This window comes from Dasypus novemcinctus, chromosome 19 (assembly GCF_030445035.2).
Source record: "Dasypus novemcinctus isolate mDasNov1 chromosome 19, mDasNov1.1.hap2, whole genome shotgun sequence".
NCBI lineage: Eukaryota > Metazoa > Chordata > Mammalia > Cingulata > Dasypodidae > Dasypus > Dasypus novemcinctus.
In genome coordinates this window covers 80,264,739-80,287,216 of record NC_080691.1, presented here as the reverse complement: position 1 = coordinate 80,287,216, position 22,478 = coordinate 80,264,739, and the positions used below count along the sequence as shown (strand labels likewise).

The 22,478-nt window shown below is 54.1% G+C and overlaps 1 protein-coding gene across 2 annotated transcripts in view; it reads right to left on the bottom strand.

The window, feature by feature from the left end:
* The window catches only part of RANBP3 (RAN binding protein 3), a 58,563-nt gene extending 42,481 nt beyond the window's left edge, over positions 1-16,082 (bottom strand). The window contains exon 1 of one of the 2 annotated variants that reach the window (XM_012522005.4): positions 15,962-16,082. In XM_012522005.4, the coding sequence (XP_012377459.1) occupies positions 15,962-15,983 (22 nt within the window). In that variant the 5' untranslated portion in view covers positions 15,984-16,082. The remainder of the gene's footprint in view (positions 1-15,961) is intronic. The other variant, XM_012521995.3, reaches the window with a different exon arrangement.
* Positions 16,083-22,478: the final 6,396 nt, after the last annotated feature.

Here is a 22,478-nt window from a genome sequence, read left to right as displayed (position 1 = left end):
CACAAAGCCAACCCTGCCCCTCCACGTTGCAGGGGAGCCTGCGTGTTTTGGCTTCTGCTTAAACCAGTCTGAGCGAGCTTTCTGCCTTTCTCCCGCCTGGCCTGCCACTCAGACTAGGAGGGCCTAGCCCAGGACACACAGGCGGTCTCAGGCTCTCTGCGGGGGGTGAGGCCTAAGGCTCTGTTTTCCTTCACAGCCCTACCCCCACAGGACACGCTGTAGGTTTATTTGTCTAGGCTCCGTTTCCCCTACTGAGACCAGAGCCTGCTTTGTTCCCCATTTGCACCCTGACGACGTCCAGGGTGCACTGGAGGGAGTCCACAAGCACGTGATGAGGGAAGGACTGGGGGGCGGTGAGAGGAAGCGCACGCAGGGCCCAGGCACAGGGCGCAGGCCGCTGGAGAAGGAAGCGAATGGTGAGTGCTCTGGATGGCAGAGAAGGTGCTCCTGGGATGAGGCCTGCGCCGCCTCCGGTCCCCGGAACAGGACAGCACGAGAGCTCATCCCATCTCCGCAGATGATGGTCCTGCCCAGGGCCTCGGGAGCGTGCTGCGGGGCCAGGAAGGAGAGGCCACGTGACGACTGTGACCGGCTGCCGGGGACGGAGGGAGGCTGTGGAGGGTCTGTGGTGCTCCGGAGGACAGGAATGCTGGGCGCCATCTGATCCCGCCGTCCCAGGGACACCCGCTGCCTCCTCATGTCCTGGCGCCTGACTGCCCCCACTGCCACAGCTCAGCCCCTCCCTCCCTGCCTCTCCTCTCACCCCCCACCTCTACTCTCCAGCACCCGTCCTGACTCTGGCTGGGTGGGAGATGCGCACTCGGAGCTCTGCAACGTCCTCCCACAGGGTGGGGCCAAGCTCCTCCAGGCAGGACTCCCCAGCTCTTCTCCTTCCACCTCACCTGGCTACGGGGACACTGAAGAGCCAGCTGTCCCCACGTGCCCAGGCTGACGTCACACTTCTGGAGATCCACTTGGCTGCCCAGAACACACGCTCAGCTTTTCCACGGCCCCCGCGTATGCTTTCAGAAAGCAACCAGTCTGAACTAAACCCCTGCCCCTCTGTGCCTCTAGCTTCCATCCCCCATTGGAGGGACCACGGCGGCCCGCTGGGGAGTCCAAGGGACCAGACACAGCCTCTGAGACTGCTCTGTGTCCCCAGCCTACACCACGGAAAAATCACCCTTTAACCTTCTGCACTAAAAAACACCCTCCGTACTTCCTCGGGTACGTTGGCTGCCATCATAAACAGGTATTTCCTAAGCCCTTCTCCCTGCAAGGCCACGGAAGAAGAGAGTACAGAGAGCAGAGGGCAGAGAAGCTCAGGGTAATGCTGCACTAAGAGGTGTGCGTGGCCCGGGCGGCAGACCCCGGCAGCTGCCGAGGGGTCACTCGTTTGCACTTGAACTAAGCTCCACAAGGGCAGGGCCCTCATCAGGCTCTTTGCCTCTGCATCCTCAGTGCAGACCACAGAGCCTCCCTTATGGGAGGCGCTCCCCAAGCAGCTGCAGAAGAATGAAAAGGCACACAGCGCAGAGACCCGTGCCGGGGGGCCCTGGGTGTTCTCTCCAGCAGGCCCTGCAGCACTACCTGAAAGGCAGATGGCGACCTCGGTCGCATCTCCACCCAAAACGCAAGGTGGCTCAGTCACAGACCTCCCATTTCCACCCAGTTCCAGGAGGCCAAGAGGTCCCTATGCTGCAAGCCAGTATTGGTATTACAAAACACGACACACAGAAGACCCAGTCCCAAGTGGGACTGCCCTTGCTTCCCGGAGTAGCCACAGGTGGCTTTTTTAACCATCCCACAACCCCCGACTGTTCCCATCAGGTCCCTGAATAAGCGGCACTAGCGCAGCTCCAAGAGGCTTCCACACATTCTCTACTCCTCAGTCCTGTTTTTCTTTCACCAGCGAAGGGAAAATCACCAACGGAGACTTCTAGAAACCAGGTCAGCACCACCATAACTCAGTGCAGCCCAGGTTCCGCCAGGCAGGTGTCTGACTCTGAGAGCCCGCGGCACGCTGCCCGACCACCTGAGTGAGTGAAAAGCAGCCCACCTGGAACACTGGCTCCACCCATTTTTGAGCCTGTAAAAGCTATGAAATCCTGTCAAGACACCTGTTAACCAAACGTTTCCCAGACTAGTCTGACTCGGAACCTACTTTCCAAGGAACCCCTGTGACTAGGCCAGAGACCTCTATCCTGTGGACAATAGTGAGAGGCAGTGCGGGACCCAGGACTCTCCTCCCGCCCCGCCCAAAGCCCCAAGCCTCCTCCAACAAGGTGCAGTACCTCGGCCCGTCGTGGGCTCTGGCTGGCCTCGCTCTGCCCCGCGGGTCTCCCTGCAGCTTCCTGGGGCCGCTGCATCCCAGATGCCACTGCGTAACTCAAAACCCTCCCTGCCCAGCCACACTCCCAGGGCCCCCTGGGCAGCCCCAGTCAGCCCCCGGCCTGAGCCCAATTGTGACCCCGTGTGACAATCACAGACCCGGGTCAGGCAAAGTCTCCTGCACCAGGAGATCAGCAGGGAGGGGGGCCCCTGACAACTTCGCAGCCCACAGCACCCGCGCTCCCTCCTGCCCCTGCCACTTTTCATCCAATCATGGGGCTCTGATGCAAAATCGGACAGACCAGCTGTCACCCCAAACACAGGGCCTGGTCTTTGTCCCTGTGACAAGCACAGGCAGACTGAGGCTCCAGCAGGCCTGGGCATGGAACGGTGGGAGATCTCTGCTCTCATTCCACAGCCAGGCCAGACAGCGGGCCCCCTCCCCACAGCTCCCGACTGCCTGGCACTCCTCCCTTCTTAGTCAGCCTGGCATCCACCCCAGCTGAACCTCTTGCCATCTGCACGCAGGACTCATAGATTCAACCAAACATCACTCGGCCACCATGGCTCAGCAGTTCCACACATCGGAGCGCCTCTGTGCGCCAGGCAACTGGTCTCCTGGGACACGGAGGGAACAGGGACACGCCTGCTGCCCGCCAGGCTGACATCAGACAACTACACCTTACAACCCGGGGGAAGCAGAAGAGGTCCTGGGAGCATGGACTGGAAGCGAGCACCCAACCAAGCAAGGATGTGGAAGGGGAAAGCAAGGAGGGCTTCTCGGGAGGAAATGGGTGCCTGGGAACAGGGCAGGGAGGAGGCACCAGAGTTGGGGGACCTTTGTGACCGCCAGGCCTTTGGGGACAGCCCAGGGCACCAGTCTGGGTGCGAGTGCAAGGTCTGTCTAGGACACCTGCACATGCTGTGCAGACACTCCTAGAAAGCAGGTGCCAATCAGATTGAGGCAGTTCCTAAAATAGTTCCTTTGAGATGAGCCAAGGTTGCTCCGAAGCAGCCCAAGGTCCCCGTGGAATGGGGGTCTGAAGACCCCTCTGCACTGCAGATGCCCTCCTCACCCAAGGGGCCCCGGGCTGCTCTCCCTGGAGGGAGCTGAAGGTCTCTGGGGGAAAGGTCTCTGAGGGGGCGCCCCCTTCCTCAAGAGCAGAAACGCCTGACCTGGGAGCCAGGCCACCATGTCTGGAGAGGTCCAGAGGCAGGTTCCGTCAGACCCTCACAAGGGTCCAGGAACTGCCACCTCGAACAGAGGGTAAGGAGTGTCCAGGAAGGATGGTTTTAAAGAGCCCCGCGGGCCACGGCCCTGGAACAGTGGGCTTCCAGGGACCCTCTGCGCAGGTGGCCCCAGGGACCAGGGCTAGAAGGGTTGAGCTGTGTCTTTTCTGCCAAGAGACCAATGAGCGGCAAAGCCTGTAAGACAAAATGACGGACCTGTCTACTTCAGAGGCAGCAAGGAAGACGGAGATGAGAAGCATGAAGAAAATGTCTTGCCTCAGGGCCAATCTAGGAAGGCAGGGGAGACCCAGACCCAGGAGGTGGGCGGAGTCCCTGCAGCTGGGCCAAGGAGAGGCCGGGCGAGGAGCCACCTGCACCTCAGAGCCTGCACTTTAGAGACGGCCCATGGGGGAGGACAGTGTTTGACAACCCTCCTGGGTAATGGAGATCTTGAAATTCTTTTTTTTTTTAAAACTTCCCCAACCAAGACATTCTCAGGTGGGGTTTCCCCAGGCCCTAGCATGCTTTCACACATGCAGCCAGCATTCACTTGGCACTTCCTGTGCGCACGGCGCGTCATATGCACCATCTCACTAAATCTTCACGACCACCTTGTAGGGGATGATAGCAGTACGCCCATTTTACAGAACAGGAAATGGAGACCCGGAGAGGCTACCTCACTTGTCCGAGTGGGGAGGGGTCTCCGTAGTGCACCGGACCCTGCAGCCCACGCTCCTGAGCTGGGCCGGGCATCACCAGTGCCACAGGGGGCCTGCACCTCTTCATCCTGATGTGCTCCCCCTGCCTCTTCTGCTCAGGTGGGCCTTGGCCCTGAGAAACAGACTCTTCTTTTGAGAAAGAACAGCAGAAATAAAGTAAATGTCAGTTCCTGTTCTAGACCGTTACGAAAAAGTAGAGACTGAACTAGAGGGCTCGAGGTGAGTTTTGGGGATGAGGTCACAGCTTTCAACAAATCACGGGACCACCTGCCTCAGAGAACACACGTGTGCGGTTAAGCTAAAAGGAAAACCTCAGCGAGGGTGAAATCCTCACACTATCACGACAAGGATCACACACATTCCAAGGTCGACACTCAAGGTAGAAATAAGCTGCGTTCCTCCTTCATCCGTCAAATGTTTAACGATACAACGTTTTCCCTAACACTGAGAATGTAAGCTAACACACACACTCTCTCTCACACTCCTCCCTTCGCATAAAGTTTTTCTTTCACCGTGGTGGAGGCAGCAAAGCACACAAAATAATACCAAGGGCAGAGGTCTGCTCGTCAACAAGCTTTGGCATCCCTCTGCTTGCCTCCAGCCTGTGACTCTGGCTAAAAGGAACAGAAGCAAATAGGCAGAAACCAGGAAAACAAGACATCCAGAAGAGAACCTGGAATATCCTTGCCGTTTCTGTTTACTCCTCTCATAAGAGATGACTCAAATGCCCGCCAGGCAACTGCCCCCATCTGGAAGGCCACTGAAAATTCTTGACCAAATGTCATCCAGGTACTTAGGTAAAATTAGCTTTAATCCTGGGCTGATGTGTCTGAACCTTCTTTTCTGTGAAAAAAGAAACATGAAAAACATCTTCCCAATGGAAACAATCTACTCCGAAGAGGCATCTGCTTTAACCCTGCAACAATTACTATCTCAACTCTTCAAAACATTTATTTAACCAGAAACTAAACAGTTCTTGGCTGTAACATCAAAGTAAACTCATCAGTGATGTGTCAACTCTATTCTCAAACTAATTTTTAGGAGAAGAATGGATTTCATCTCAAATATGCTCATGCCAGGCTGATGGGGGGTGGGGGTAGGGTGGGGAAGGGGTGACCCTTTATTTGGTGAATGTGTTGCTCTTCAGGCAACTTTCAACTGGTCTGACGGCAATTAGGGTTTTTGGAGATGATGGTTTCTAAGCACTTTTTTCAGGAAGGCTCTTCCATTCTGCTGTTCTCTCCACCTACTAAAATCCAAGCCAATTTTCAACATGTGTCATCTTGCCACTGACCCCCTAAAATTCTAGCAACAGCAGGAGCAGCTCCCGTGCCTGAAGCAGTCTTCACTAGACACTGAACCTTCACAGTCTCATAGCTTCACCACAACTCATGACCCCTGACTGGCAAATGAGGAAAGCAAGGCTCGGAGGCCTTGGGCAAACGGGTGCCTTGCCTGAAGTCACAAAGCTGCTGAGGGGCTGACTGCGACCACAGCCCTCATGTGCCTGATTCTTGAGCTGGGCTCCTCACTTTCCACTTGGACCCCCTAAAGTCAAGCCACACCCTGCCTTCTTCACTTCCACACTTACCAGTCCTGTGGAGAAACCCTCTCACCTTCTTCCGTTACTCCACCCAGGTGCTAAGCCCCTGGAGTCAGAGCCTGTGTTTTGGGCATTTTTGTGCCTTAATTCCAACAGCAATCCAAAAAAGTATTAAGCAAATTAGACTAAACCCAGCAGCTCTACCTAAAACTGCACCGAGAAATGCAGTTATCTAGCTTTGGGAGCACTTTTAAATTCTGCCACTAGGTGGTGAGACACTAACAAAAGCCGGGGTAAGGTAAAAGTGGCTGAAGATCTGGGGGAAACTTGGCTAAGGACCCCAGAAGTCGCTACTCTAGAAGGAGGCTCACAGGAGTGAAATCTAAGAGCCAGAAGACCAAAGTTGATGATGCTCCAGAATGCAGACTCCCATCTCTGTGGGCTTTCGAGCGTCCCCCGTGGGAAGAGATGGTGCACGGCCTCAGGGGTGGATTAAACAAGACAGTGCAACCTAGTACTCGGGAAGGCAGCTGGCACACAGAGAGGTTCCACGCGGGTACCAGAACCATCTCCTGAGGTATACTCACCTCACAGCAGGATGCTGGCTTCCAGGCAGTTGCTGTCTCCTAGATCTCTCCCTGATAAATGCCTCTCTGTCTAATTTCTTCCAAGGGATGGGAATGTTTGGACCCAAGAATTGCCTCATGCTGGGACCATCAAAGCAAAGGCTTGGTTTGCTCAGAAGCCCTGGAGCCCTTCTGAGATGAAGGAAACACTGAGGCCAGAAGAGCTGAGGAAGGCCGTGTAGCCACGCTGGGTGCCTGTCGACACGATTCACTGAGCACCCGTGTGCTGGGTGGGGACAGAGGAGACGAGGCATCAAGGCCGCAGTGCTCTAGTGCGGAATGAGAGAGGACGAGCGCGGGGCCAGGTGCCTGATGCTAAGAGCTCGGAGAAGCGTGGTTGGGGACATCCTAGCGCAGCCTTGCCCCTCTCCCTGGGACCCACAAACACGTTCCGTGCTGAGGACCGGGTGTGCTGGCCAAAGTGGATCCCTAGGAGACAAGGGACCACAGGACAGTCCTTGCCCTACCGAACTGTCGGGAGCAGATGTCAACACTGGAGACATCCTGAGCCGGTTGGGGTATCTGTCCCTGGAGGAGTGGGGTTCCTCCACCACGGCACACAAATGTAAGAGTGGGGCGCAGTGCGTCAAACAGCTCCCTGCATCGGCCAGGGGTTGGGACCTGCTGGCTACGGGGAACAGAGGCCACTAGCGAAGCTGACCTTGCTGGTGTCTTGTCCGTGAGTGACCTGTCTCGCCACTGGAGGCTGTGTGAGCCGTGCTTTGGCTGGTAACCAACACCTGTACCCATCTCCTTGGGTGCCTCTCCTGACCGACAAGAAGTGAGCAGGGTGGTGGGGGAAGGCGACTAGGGAGATAGGGAAACGCAGGGGGATGGCAAAGAAAGGTCTCTTGAGGTGTCAGTGGAAACTCATGTTGAAGACAGGAAGGAACGAACTGGTTGAAAGCAGAGTGGACTGGGCCTGGAGGCCGGTGTGGGGAGAGAGTGTTGGGGACAGGGGCAGGGGGGAGGCAGGGGGCAGAGAGGCCCAGGCACCTGGATCTCGTCTGGCCATGAGGGACTGGAGGCGGGGCTGATATGCTCTGACTGACATTTTCAAAAGACCACCTGGGCAGGGGTCGCTGTACAATGCTTCCCATTTCTCTGGGTGTTTGAAAGACCTCCCTAATAAAATGGTGGGGGGAGATTACCCTGGGCTGTGGGGAGAACAGCTCTAAGGAAGGCAGGAATGGAGTGGGAGGACCGGAGGAGTCTTGGGGGGCTGCACAGGTGAGAAGTGGCGATGGCGACACTGGCTCAGGCTGTCCTGTGGCTGAGGGGAGTGAACAAAGTGGATGTTGTCAAAACGGTTTGGCGCTATGGACAGAACCTGCTGGGGAATTAGCCATGGGAAGATGACGACTGGAATGATGCTGTCAGCTCAAACTTTTGCCACGCTGACAACAGCTACTGAGGCGGCAGTGGCTCCGACCCAGGCCCGGGCCCCTCAGCTCCACAGCAGTCACCACCGTCAACGCTGCACAACATCCGTCTTCCTCCAGGCAAAACGGGGGGCTGTTTTCTCGCTCTTACCACCCCAGACAGCCCAGCATCCAAGAACTAGTTTCCCCACGCACTCGCTGCTCTTATCAACGCAGAAATGAACTCTGGGTAAACAAATTCCCAAAATTTTGTAGGGCCAACAGGGGGAGGGAAGTTAACTTAGCAAAGTCATTTTAAACTGACTGTAAAAGGCAAGGCCTGCCTTTTGAGATGTGCACGGAGCCACGGCTGGCTTCTCTGAGCTCCTAGACAGCAGCAGTGACTGCAGTCCCTGGCGCGGGCCAGCTGTCCAGAGGGGACCCCAACGCTCGTAACCCACTGGAAAGGAAGGACAGGGGCTCTGGGAGTCAAAGGCTGGAGCCTGGAGCTCTGGCCCCCGCCCGGCCCTCCCATTTATACTGCTTTGGGGTTCAGCATCTGTGAAACGAAGCAGCTCGGACTCAGCAACGCTGAAGGTCCTTCCCAGCTCAGTCTGTCAGGTCCTCACCTCAGGCTTGAGACAGTGCCCAAGAGACTGACAGTCTCTTCTTACCAGGGATATGAGGTCCAGGATACTTAGTCTCCAAAGGGCCAGCATGGAACAAGAAGACTGGCAGGATGGGTCCAAAGATTTAGTTGGCAAGTAATTTACTCCTGGATAGTTTTTTTAAAACTCTGTAGCCAGTGGTTCCCAGGCCAGGGTGATGTCCTCCAGGCGTGGAGGAGCGGTATGCATCTAGTGGCTGGAGCCCAGGGATGCTGCTCGACTCCCTCCCCCGCCCAGGACAGCCCCACAGCAGCAGGGATCCAGGCCCGGATGTCAACCACGCCAGGGCGGAGAGACCCTGCAGCTGCTACTTGGGAAGGAACGAAGGGTCCCTAGCTCCTACTGTATTTCAGAATAAACTCCTGATGGCTGGGGAGCATAAATCAGGACCACCCCTCCAGCTGCTGAGCCCCACCTGCTCAGCCCCTCCGCCACACAGTTTGTGCAGTTAAATGCCCGCAGCACGACAGACTTCAGCAGGTCAGATGAGCCGATCATGGTAAACAAAGTCTCTTGGGGATCCACGGGACACCCCCACGCAGTGGTTCTCCAGCAGGGGCGTTACCGCCCTCCTCCCACCCCAGGGGACATCTGGCAATGTCTGGAAACGGTTTCCCTTACCATGACTGGGTGTGTGTGCGTCACATCAAGTGGGTAGAGGCCAGGGATGCCGCTCAGTATCCTGTGATGCACGGGACAGCCCCATCGCCACGGACAGCTGACCTAATTTCAGTAACGCTGAGGTACAGAAACCGTACTGTCATCCGGTTAGAAGAGTAACAGCCGGTCCTAACCCACATGCCAGCAGGTCAAGTACCCGGCTTCTCTCACAAATGGCAGTCCTCAGACTTGATTACCATCATTCCCATTTTACGGATGCAGAAACAGAGGGCAAAAAGCTTGCCCACGGTTCTGGGGCAGGTAAGTGGCAGAGGCGAGCTACAAACCAAGGACAGTCAATCCAGGCATGTCCACCAGGGCCACAAGACGTCAACTGGGGCCCGCCGGCCAGCCCCGGTTTAAAATTCTCCGGAGGCTGGAGAGACCGGGAAATCCCACACAGCTCTCACCCTTGGTCCGTTCACATGGAGGCATCACTCGCATGCCAGCGGTTCTCAAACTCTATGGTGTCAGGACCCCTTCCCATGTTTAAGACTCGCAGAGATTCCCAAAGAGCTCTGTAAATGCGGGTGACAGCTACTGGTATGACGGTGTTGGCAGTTGACACTAAGAAGATTTCAAAATTTATCTAAGATCGTAAACTCAGTACAGGTTTACCTACACAGTATATTTCTCGTGAAAAAATAACTTTTTGAAAACACAAAAACGTAGTGAGAAGAGGGACACTGCTTTAGATTTTGACAAATCTTTAAAGCCTGGCTTCACAGAAGACAGCTGGACGCCTAACTGCTGCAATCTCTCGCTGTATCACACATCCTAGAGCCTCTGGAAAGAAGTGGACTGTACATTCACGAGAGAATGAGAGTGAAAACGGCAAATACTTTGCGGCTCCCGGGGTGGGGGTGGGGTAGGAGGGGTCCCTTGGCCCGCTTTGAAAACAGCTGCCATGTGCTACTCTCTGATTATCTAGCACTCCGAGTACACTGAATCCTGAATTAATTACAGGCCGTCAGGAGCTTTACATATGCTAAGGAGCACTCTGGATACAGAGAAGGCGGAGACTTAAGAGGCTTTATGTATAACAGAGTTGAAACTCAAATACCAACCCCGAGCGAGCAGACCCCAGAAACGAAGGAGGTGGGCCAGGTCTCAGCTGACAGGGCAGATGGGCACTGGGGAGGAGAAGGGTGCCACCTGAGCGACGGCAGCTGCCCCTCTCCCAGCACATCATTACTGCGTGACAACGCAGGTCAAGGGTAGCCAGGTCTTCCTGTTTTTCAAAAGAAGTCAGAAAACCTGGACTGCTTTCCCCCCTGAAGTCTCGGAATGTTTAAGTGTTGGCTCCCACCTAAAAACAAGCCCACGGACAGCAAGCAGACTGGCGGGGGGGCAGACCAGGGTAGCCGGCTTAGTGGGCACGGGATTTTCCTTCCCATAGAGGAGGACCTCTGAGAGCTAGACAGAGGGGAGGGGAAGAACGCACCACGATGGGAAGTGCTAACTGCCACTCAGCTACACACTTTAAGACGGTTAATTTTGTGCTACGAGAATTCTACTTTAATAAATAACAAACCCCCCTAAATAAACCAAATTAAATATTTCTGCTTGTCCCTCAAGCAAGGCTGCCAACTTCTGCCTGTAGTTTTCAACTCCGGCTTCATGTCATAAAACATCTGTGGCGCTTTTTTAAAACTGGACACCCCGGACCTCCTGCTATGATCTCCAACCGAGGGACGTGGGCATCGATTTTTACTGTCCTCAACAACCTCCCCAAACACACGGCCCAGGTTGAGAGCGGCGGTGCTGTGCGACAGGGCGAGCAACACGGCTGCCCCACGCGGGAGGCACGCTGTGGCGTGCGGGGGCTTACAGAGGCCCAGGGCTCCGGTGCTTCCCACCGACTAGGGCAGCTGCACTGAACAGGACCCCCTGGATCCACGGCAAGGGCGCCCTGCTGCAGGGGTGGCAAAAATGCACCCCCCCCCCACAAACCACACCAACGCAAAACTCTGCTGCCACCTCGGCCACCAAGTGGTGAACTGCCCCAGGACTGCCTCAGAGTACCATGGAGAGTACCCATCGGCTCTGCTCAGGCCACGCCCCCTCTGCCCGCTTTGCCTTTCTCAACGACAGTGTTTGTTGTGGCACCCCCTCCTCTGATCCCCCAAATAGGCCTTATCTCCCACTAGCTGCCAGCCTACTCTCCAGGCTTGAACCCACTTCCGATTCGCGAGGCCAGAATCCCTTCGGTAGCTAAAAAGCCCCCACCCCCATTATCACCTCCTCGCTGCCGCCTCTCCTTCCTCCAGCCACCTCCAGCTGAGGAGGCACACACACACATCCCCAAGGGCTCTAACGCCCCGGAAGGGTAGGGCAACTGGACTGTTGAAGCAGTGCTGTTTCCCGGGTAACTGAGAAGCAGTTTGAAGACCGGGTTGAAAAGTTTTGCAGACAAGATATGCTTTTCTGTCTCCAAACAAGCGCCTTTAGAATGTATAAAGATTTTGCAGCCTCAGCTGCCATCAGGCCCCATCTGCTGCAGACAGAGGAGGCTGAGAAGAAGCACACATTCTGATCTCAGGACAAAGCCCGGAGTTAATTTTTAACATAAATTCATGAACCTTTTAACCAGGGGGAGGCGAGAATCTAATAAATTAACGATTCCAACTATTTGAGTTCCAGCTATTTAATAAAAATTCAGTGCTGTCTCGTTTAACCCAGGGCTTAGATTTTAAACTAGCAAGTAAGGTGAAAACTGAGAAAAGCCGAAACTAGCCTTGAAAATCTCAAGCCTCAGACTGAAAGAGGTCTGATCGGTGGTTCTCAACTGGGGGCAATTCTGTCCCCCAGGGGTCTCCTGGCAGTGTCTGGAGACATTTTTGGTTGTCAGGACTGAGGGTGGGGTGTGTGCGACTGGCGTGGAAGGGGTGGAGGCCAGGGACGCTGCTGCACAGCGTACAGCCACCTCACCTTCCAGGAAGAACCAGCTGGTCCCGACTGTCTCTAGTGCCTGCGGTGGGAAGCACTGAGCCGTATGATCACACTATGAACCGCAGGGACTGGGGTCCAGCACCTCCCATCAGGGGCTTGCTCTCAGAGTGGGATGGATGGAGTCACCTGCCCGATTCAGATGCATTTCTCCCTCACTCGCTGTTTCCTGAGCACTTAAAGCTAAATGTGTCTAAAACCTGAGTCCGCTGTAATAAAAATAGCCACCATGTATTGAGTGTTTATCACTGTGTGCTGAGAGAGGTGCTAAATAATTTATGCGCATTAGCTCATCAAATGCTCACAGCAGCCTTGAGACAGGTACAATGATCGCTCTTCCCATTTTACTGATAAGGAAACCGAGGCTGGAAGAAGTGAAGACGGTCGCTCAAAGTCCCGCAGAGAATAACTGACAGGGTCAAAACACAAGTCCAGTTCTCTCTAGGGCAAGTTTGTGGCCCCATCATCGCTTATACCATGATTCTTAACCCAGGGGATACCCCGTCCCCCTGGGGATATTGGACAGAGACATTTGTGGTTGTCATGACTTGGGGCAGGGGTGCTCCTGGCAATACGTGGAGTAGGTGATGGCTAGGAATGCTACCCAACACTTTGCAAGCTACAGGATGGCCTTTTAAAACAAGGAACTACCCAGGCCCAAATGTCAACAGTCCTGAGGGACAGGCACCTGCTTTGCACTGTCTCCCAGGTTTCCAGCATATGAGCCAATGAGGCCAGCAAGGAATCTGTTACCTTTTGATGCCAGGACCTCGAATTCAAGAAGCATTGAGAGAAGCATTCCAACTGGACTTGAGAAGGCACAGACTAGGGGACTACCAAGGAAGGGTTGGGAGAGCTGCTGTTACTATCCGAAGGAGCTGGCAAGGCAGTGAGGGCCAACAGGATGTTGTGTTGGGTATGTAACTGAAAATCGTTTCCTTGGACTATTCTAACTAGTCGTTCTCAACCCTGGCTCAGAGCACCATCACTTGTGCTGCTTTCTCACTATATATGGCTCAGGGCTTACCCACACCTCACAGCATCAGACTGTGTGGGCTGAGGATACTGAGCCTCTCTGCATTCAAGAAAGCTCCCCTGTTGATTCTGATGCCCAGCCAGGGTGGACAACCACTGCCTCAGGCAGACACAGGCGTGGCAAAGGCCCAGAGAAGGCAGGCAGAGAGGATGGATGCAGGAGGGAGCCAGGTGTGAGGATGGGCCAACTTAGGATCCCAGTCTGAAAAGGCAGCAGCAGTGAGGGGGTCTGGAGTTCAAAAAGCAAGAGGGAAAGCACAATTACAGGACAGTCCCTAAAGGCTCAAAATGCCTAAGAAAGGAAGTCCTACTTGATATAGTCGATATGAAATTAATCATCCTAGAAGGGTATACAAGCTAAGTACACACATGGAGTCTTCAAGAAACACATACGAATTAAAAGGATGGCAAGGATATCTCAAACACCCAAACCCACTCAGATTTGATTCCCCTCCCCCAAGCCCTCCAGGCACTGGTGCCCAAGGCAAATTACCAGGTGAGTATGGGCATTTGTTAGGTAGACCTGGAGTACAAAACATTCCATTTCTCTTTAGTTTACAATTTATACAGCATATGCTGGGAATGGTACCCCCTGGAAAAGAGCAAACCGTAATTTTCCCTTGTGATCTCTCACGATGAGCCTCCTTACTGAGGAGTTCATTCACTCATTCAACAACCACGTCCTGGATAGCTACTCTGTGCCAGGCACTGTTCTGGATCTAGGGGATCCATCAATGATCACAAGATAAAAATCCCCACCTGTGTGGAGCTTATTAGTCCAGAGGAGCGGCAGTCAAACAAGCAAATTATAGCATGTCAGGTAGTGGTTAAGTGCTGTGTAATAAAATGGAGCAGGGTAAGGGGGATAGGGAATGTGGATACAATTTAAAATAGGGGGCCAGAGAAATTCTCAACGATGAAATAAATTTTGAGATGTTATGAAGGGAGCTGAGAGAGCAAGCCAAGGGGATATGGGGAAGAAGGAGCAGATCCGCAGGCCTACAGGAGGGAGTATCTGGAGCCTCGGAGGGAGACTGAGAAAGTTAGGGGAGGTAGAGTACAGCAAGTCAGGGAGAGTGGCGAGAGAAGGCGAGGGAGGGGTCAGGGGTCCTTCTGGTTTCTGCGTTGAGAAGCTGGTAGATGTGTCAGGGTGCAAAGGGAGGTCCAAGCGGTGGCAGAATGGCTGAGAAGTGGTTATCTTGTGGAAATATTTAACAAAAAACTGACAGGATGTACTGTTCAACTGGCTGTGGCATATGAGAGAAGAGGGGAGCCAGGGGTAGATACAAGGGTTCTGGCCTCAGCAATGGACAAAATGGATTTGCTATCTACAGTGATGGGGGAAAGACTGTAAGATGAGCAGTTCTGGGGGGTGGGGGAGAATGGGGAGTTTGTTTTGAACGTATTTTGATGTGCCTATTAGACATCCAAATGGAGGTGTTGAACCAGCAGTTGGATAAATGTGCCTTGAGTTCAACAAATGGTATGGACTGAAGATGAAATACATAAAGTATGAAACACGGATTCCCATTTATCCAGTTCCTCTTCTGCTTTTAACTGGATCTTATGAGTTGGAATGCCTCAACCCTCCCCAGGCTCCTTTAACTTACAAAAGAGATGCAGCAGAATACGGTGAAGAGTGGGGGCTCTGAAGCCATCCGTGTAACCTCAGACAAGCGATTTAATCACGCTCAGTTTCCTCATTGAGAAAACGGGGCTAATGGTACCCAAGTGATGGAGCTTTTGGGAGGAGTGAGGGTTACCGGAGATGACAAGACTTTGAACCATATGTGGGGCCATGTCAGGTGTTCCACAAGTGTGAGCACGTGTTGTTATTCCCATATCTGTGCAGTTCAGTATGGAAACCTCGGGCCCCCCCTCCAACAGCAGGGAGCATCGCACGGGGAATCAGGGCCAGGCAGATAGATCGCCCGCATGCGGTGGTGCACCGAGAAACGGAGGGAGCTAAAAATAGACCTCGGAAGTCCTGAAGCTACAGCGATCTCAACACCACTGCTGATTTATGCCGACATCAGCTTCATGAGGTGCGCTCTCTGGGGGATTCAGAACGGTAGCCTTGTCAAAAACGCTCAGGTGAGATGTCAGCGCGCTCCACAGGAGAGAGAATCGCACTCTCTCTTTGGAAGTGCAGCAAAAATGCCAAAAGGCAGCCAGGGCTTTCAGCGGCCCAGATCCTGCGGCGGGGCCTAAATGAGGGGAGACGAGGGGCGACTCTCGAGCTGCCACCAAGGAGCCGGGGGAACTGGCGGGAATTGGGAGGACAAGTTTGGGGCGGGGGGTGGGGGGGGCGGTGAAAACAAACCGGACCTCCTCCGTCTTCGGCGTGAGGCAGGCCCGCGGGAGATGTAGACCTTCGCAGGATTGGGGAACAGGCCGGCCAGGCCAGGGAAGTCGGGGGAAGGCCAGCTCCCCGAAAACGAGGGGGCGGGGAAGGAGCGCGGCGCGCTCGGGCCCACGACCAGGCCCGATGGTCTATTTACATCCGAGGCCGAGGCACTCAGGTTGCGCCTCCCGCACCCCTCGGCCCCGGGCCTGGCCTACGAGGCGGAGGGGGCTCGGGGCCGCGGACCCGGCGGCCTCCCGGCTCCTCTGGCCGGACGGCGGCAGGGGTCGGGGCTGCCGGGAGTGATGGGCCGGGCCGGTGAGCCCGGCCTGAGGGGACGCAATGGGGGGCGGCTGCGGGGGCCGCCGGGCCGCTAGCCAGAAGTGGACGGGACCCCCGCACTCCGCGGTGCTCACCGCCTCGGGCCTGTGGCCCCTGGGCCTCCCGCCGCCCGTTCCCCGGCCGACAGCTGGCCCCCGACGGCGCCTCCCCTACCTTCGTTCGCCAGGTCCGCCATTTTACTTCCTTAAGCCCTCCCACAAGGCTCCGCGCCGGCTCAGGCTCGCCAGCTTTCTGCCAGAAACTCCCGCGCCTGCGCACTTCCCAAGCCGACTCCGTGCGAGGCGGGCAGCTCGCGCCTGCGCGTTGAGCCCGGCGGGGAGTCTCGCTCTTACTCGCTCTCCCCGCCTCGTCGCTCTCCAAGCACGCGCCTGCGCACTCACCGTCCCCCCCCCCCCCCCCGCCTCCTTTTCCCGCCGCCAGAGTGGGGCGTGAGCGGGACTGGGCGCATGCGCGCCGGATGTCGCGCGCGTTGCAGGAGGGCGCCTGGGAGGAGAACGTTCTCGTGAGGCTGTGGGGAGGCGTCCTGGCTGCCTCTGCTTTTTGCTCGTTTCTAGGGGGTTCCCGGGGAGACAGTGAGCCGTCGAGGAAGCCGCAACCGAAGGCCCTCCATTAGGTAAACCGCTGGGCTGGGGGGCTTTCCACTCGCGCAGGCCCTTGGCGGGGGGCCCTGGGGGGCTGAGGGGCGCCCTGTTCTTCCCTCCGGCCTCATTTCCCCCCGCCTGAGGCCTTAGTCCCTCGGCAGAAGTTTTCCTGAGGGGTCGGCGGCGGGAGGGTCGTACAACCAAGAGATGGAAGAGCCCCGGCCTCGGGGTCCGTGTTCCCGGGACCCCAACGGGCCGGCCCAGCCCCCCGAGGCCCTCGCGAGGCGCCTCCAGCCTCCTCCTCTGCCCCGCGCTGCGGTGAGAAGCGCGGACGCCCTGGACGCCCGTGCTCGACCCTTCTGCACCTGCCGCGAAGCTCTCAGCAGTGCTGAGTTCCCGGCCTCCGAAACCTAACCCAGATCCCCTCGCAGGAGTCTCGTGAGGCCTCACGGCCACCTCTCTCTCCTGGAGGGCTGGGGCATCCTCGCCTCCTCCTCCCTGTCCTTCTGGGGGCGCTCCAGGCTCTGTTCCTGCAGCAGTCTTTTTTTTTTTAAAAAGTCGCCCGGGTCAAGGGCGCGGCTCCCCACGAGGCTGCCAAGGGGCCTGCTGAGCTCGGAGTGAAGCCTTGGCCCCCTTAGCCGCACAGAGCCCCCGGCGCTTTGCTCCCCGGCCGCCCCTGCCCCCGCACGCTCGCCGCGGTCGTTCCCTTTGGACACACCAGGCTGGTGGCAGCCTCGGCCTCTTAGCCCCTGCTGGTCCCCCGGCCTTGGGGCTGTGTCCCCCCGCCCCGGCCTTCTCCTCTAGGCTCTGGAAGAGGGTACCTGCAGCCCACCGGCCACGTCAGACTCCCCAACTATGTATGGCCTGCGGGAGAAGAATGGAGTATATATTTTTAAATGGTTGGGGGAGAAATCAGAAGATTATTCGTGGCATATGAAAATTGGGTGAATTTCTCATTTCAGTGCCTGTGAATAAAGTTTTATTTCAAAACAGCCCTGTTTGCGTAGTACCTATTGCTGCAAGAGCAGAGTTGAGTCCTTTCGACAGTCAGTCTGGCCAACAAAGCTTAAATATTGACTCCTTGGCATTTTATAGAAGGAGTTTGCCAATCCCATGATCTAGAGTACACGTATTTATGTATCCGTACAAACTACTGGGTTGTGGTAAATGTTTAACAACTGGTTCTCTGGGGGGCGAATGTATGTGTGGTTCAATATATTCCATGTATGTGTGTATGTGTGTATAGTTTATTCTAAATTTTACTGGCATTTCTCCATCACTTAAGTCTAGAAGACAGTCAATAAAACATTTAAGTCCTGGTTTGTAGTGTTTGCTGACTTTCTTTGTGTAAATACTCTGGCCAAGCTGCTAATGTGATGTCACTAAGTGCGGAGTTGGGAAGAGATGCACAGTAGGACATCAGATCTTTTTTTTTTTTTAACTCGGGCTAGAGCCCTGAGTAGCACATCAGATTTTTTTCTAGGCTTTTTTTTTTTTTTTTTTTTTTTTACAGCAGAACATCAGATATTTGCTCTAGAAAAAAATGTGGTCCCCTTTCTAGCAGCATCAGCATCCCTTGGAAGCTTGTTATTAGAATATAGAATTCCAGGCCCCAGCTCAGACCTGAATCCAAATCTGCATGTTCACAAGATACCTAGGCACTTATGCCATTCAAGAACTTACTACATGGAACTTTTATTTACTCTTGTGGGTGTGTGTGTGTGTGTTTAATACCATTAAAAATTTCTCCCAACTTTATTTTCTAAGACACCTTGATTCTGCTGCCTTAGATTTTGCCTGTCAGCTCCAGGCACAAACCACAGACCCTGGGTTAGAAATTCTCCAGGAATACCTAGAATGTCAGTGCTACAAAGGACTTCGGGGTCATCAAATCCATCTGGTCGCCCACGCTGTATAGAACTTGGGTAGCTTGTTTTCATTACATTCAGGTTTCCCCAAACTTCTCTTGTGTAGGTCTTCTCAGCCTTTGTCTTACTGCTGATCCCTCTGGCCTTTAATGAATTTAATACTTTTCTTTATATGTCCATTTGTTTTAAATTTATATTAAGTATATACTTTATGTTACTGTTTTAAATGGAAAGCTACTAGGCCATGAACAAATGATTGTAATAATAAATATGGAAACAAAATGTTCTAAAATTCTAGGTAGATACTGTTGTCTGCCAAGGTATTGTGCTTGAATCATCCTCTCATTCTTTGATTAAAGAGGGATTACAGGGATGTTAAAGACATTAACACTCAACCGAAATTTTCTCTTTGACAGAAGTGAAAAAAAAATTGACAACAGGATAACCAATCCATGTGATTCAGTGTCATTTAATGCCTTGTTTCCATAACCTCTAAAGTCATTTCACACACTGTGTTCATCCTCTACTTTGAGAAACTCTTAGCAAGATGCCAGGGAAGCGGACTTGGCCCAGTGGTTAGGGCGTCCGTCTACCACATGGGAGGTCCGCGGTTCAAATCCCGGGCCTCCTTGACCTGTGTGCAGCTGGCCCATGCGCAGTGCTGATGCGCGCAAGGAGTGCCCTGCCATGCAGGGGTGTCCCCCACATAAGGGAGCCCCATGTGCAAGCAGTGCGCCCCAAAAGGAAAGCTGCTCAGCACGAAAGAAAGTGCAGCCGGCCCAGGAATGGTGCCGCACACACGGAGAGCTGACACAACAAGATGATGCAATGAAAAGAAAGACAGATTCCCGTGCCGCTAACAACAGAAGCGGACAAAAAGAAGACACACACAAATGGACACAGAACAGACAACTGGGGCGGGGGGTGGGGGGGGAAAGGGAGAGAAATAAACCTTCAAAAAAAAAAAGGCGCCATTGCTTGGTAAATATAATCCAGTTGTGGTTTTTAAAGGGACATTGGGAAACTCAGAATCTGTCAGCCTCATGAGCCAACTAATATTTGCACTGGTTTCACAATTTATCATGTCCCCTGAGCCTTCCATTGCCTTTATCTGCTTCCCTCTAACAAATTAGAAAGAATTCAGTAAAGACATAGTTATTGGTTACCTATTTTGGTGCATTTAAAAGATGACCCCAGGGGAGCAGATGTAGCTCACGTGGTTGAGCGCCTGATTCCCATCCCTGGTACCTCCTAAATACAGAAATGAACAAAAAAAAAACCCCTATCATTGAGGGGTGGATGTAACTCACTGGTTGAGTGCCTGCTTTCCGTGTATGAGGTCCTGAGTTCAATCCCCAGTACCTCCTAAAAAAAAAAAAAAAAAAGATGACCCCAAATTCTTTGACCCTCCTGCCATCAGGAAGCTTCCCTTGAACGTGGGTGAGCTTTTGACTGGTTGACCAGTAGAGTGTAGTGGAAATGACACGGTGTACCTCAGGCTAGTCAGCAACCAGGACGGGGATGCACCTTCTGTTCCTGCTCCGGAGCGCTTGCTCTTAAAGCCTTCAGCAATCACGGAAGCAGTGCAGCTGCCCCGAGGCTGCCATGCCCGAGGAACCCCAAACACAGGCCCTGAGCAAGCAGTCGTCCCACCACGACCCTAATTGTTCCAGCTCCTGCCACTGACTGTAACTGCGGGAGAGATTGCGGGCCCTGAGAAAAAACCGCTTAGCCTAGCTCTTCTCTCACCCACAGCAGCCTCAATGAAAAGTAAACTAAGGGAAGGCTGCTGTTTTAAGCTTTGGGGATGTTTGTTACATAGTATTATCCACACCTAGTACGCGTCAGGCTCTGTTCCGAACACTGCCGTTCCTGGGGTAAGCTGGACAGACCCTGCCTTCGTGGAGCTCTGCGTTCTTTTGCATGAGACTGAGAATAGACAAGTAAGCAAAAATACTTAGAGATAGTGACAAGGGGTGCAAAGAAAATAAAACAGCGAACTTTGACAGTGGCAGAAGGAGGGGGTACTTTAGATTGCTGGTCAGGGAAGTCCCCTCCGAGGAGGTGACATTTTAGGAGATGTGCAGGAGAAGCATTCTAGACGGAACAGCAAGTCAAAGGTCCCTAGGCAGGAACCAGCTCGCTGTGCTGCAGCATCGGTGAGGAAGTCAGCACAGTTAGAGCAGAGGGGAGAGGTTGAGGTGAGGGCAGGGAGGGAACACAGGGCTTTGAAGGCCACAGTGAGGAGTGTGGGGTTTTTCTAAGTTCAAGGGTTGGAAGCAGGAAATGGAGCCATCAGGATGGTTTCCCCTAAACTAGTTGGCCAACCTCCTGCCTGCTTCCTCCTTGGCTCACCAGGGGACAAGTCTCAGAGGATCCCTGAGCCCAGGCTGAGCCCTGACCCTGACCTGCCTCTGCATCACAGGAAGAAAATGCCTTCTGTAATTGGGCCCCAGGGATGTGGGCCCTCACAGCTGTAATTCAGTTCTCACCTTTCCATCGGCGCAGGGAGCCAGCCTGTGAAGTGTCTGCTCTGTGCCCAGCCCCACTGAGGTCGGGGGCCCAGAGAGTAGGCGGACAGTTTCCGCCCTCGAGGAGCTCGGAGTGGGGTGCGGCTTGAGGGAAGTCCCTGTGGATCGTGTCCTCTGCTCATCAGCCTCCCCTGTCCTGAGTCCGCAGGGTCAGGCTCCTGCAGCTGGATTTCCCGGGTGCCCCACATCAGCCCCGCGCCTGTGCCGGCGGGAACCCTGTCCCAAGGAGGATGCATCAGGGTGCCTCTCCAGGAATTTGGCATTGCGCTGCCTCTCTGGAGGGCTGGGCCTGGATCCTGCTAAGTTGGATGACCACATTCTCCATGACCTGATCTGCAGCCAGGGTGAGAAGTGATGGGAGCTGGAGTGGCCCAGGATTCCCAATCCCTATCTTTGCTCAGTGACACATTCCAGGCACCTTCTAACATTAATTTTCCTTTTCCTTTTTTTTTTTTTTTTTGATGGGGGAGGGTCAAGCTAAGTAGTGGGTTTCTGTTACATTTTTAAATTCCAGGTAGATTCTATTGCCTGCCAAGGTGATAAGCCTGAGCCTGTTTTTTTTTTTTCTTTGATGTAAAGGGAGAGCAGCAAAGTGCCAGAGGGGTATGAAAAGATAAAGGGATGATCAAATGTCCATCAACAGGAAAATGGACAAACTGCTCCATCCATGCAATGGGATACAGCAATAAGAAGGAATGAACTGCTCCATGGAATGGCACAGATGAACCCCAGGATCACTGTGCTGGGTGAAGCAGCGAGACACAAAAGACACATTGTGCTTCATTTATATGAAGTTCCAGAACAGGTAGAAGTAGGACTGCAAGCAAGGCTGGGGGTGCTTGGGGCTGAGGGCAGTGATTGACTTAACGGGACAGGGCCCAAGGGAACTTCCTGGGTGACGGAGATGTTCTAAATCTTGATGAGGGCAGGGGTAGTCAACAGACATACGCATTCGATGGAACTTATTGAACTGTGTGTGCATTTTGTTACACGTGGCTTGTAGCTCCATAAAGTTAATTAAAAAATACCCAGCATGGGATGGGGCTTGAGCTGCCCCAGCTTTTGCTCACTGCCCTCTTTGAGGCCAGGCATAGTGTACCTTCCCTAGAAACCAAAATTCAATTCCAGAAACATTGGCAAGGGGTATGAATTTTACGAAAGATTTCAGGGGGAGGTGGAGGAGAAGTTTATATCACACCTAGGTCACCCAACTTGCCCCAAGTTCCCGTAGACACTGATGGCACCTAACGTGTCGTGGCAACATTGTGCCACACATTTGGGACACGTAGGGGTGAGCAGACATTCTGTCTCTGCTCTCAGAGAGCTGACAGTTATGTGGCTGGCTGTAGTCAGTCCCCTTGGGAACGTGCAAGAGAGACGTGGGAGAGGCAGAGGAAGTTGAGACATTCTGTGTCAAGAAGTAGCTTGGAGGGAAGCGGATGTGGCTCAAGCAGTTGGGCTCCTGTCTACCATAGAGAGGTCCAGGGTTCGATGCCCAGGGCCTCCTGGTGAAGGCAAGCTGGCCTGTGGTGAGCTGGCCCACGCGCAGTGCTGGCGCACACAAGAGTGCAGCCCCGCACAGTAGTGCTGCCCCGTGCAGAGAGCTGGCGCAGCAAGATCATGCAACAAAAAGAGACACGGAGAGACAATAAGAGGTGCAGCAGACTAGACCAAGGAGCTGAGGTGGCAC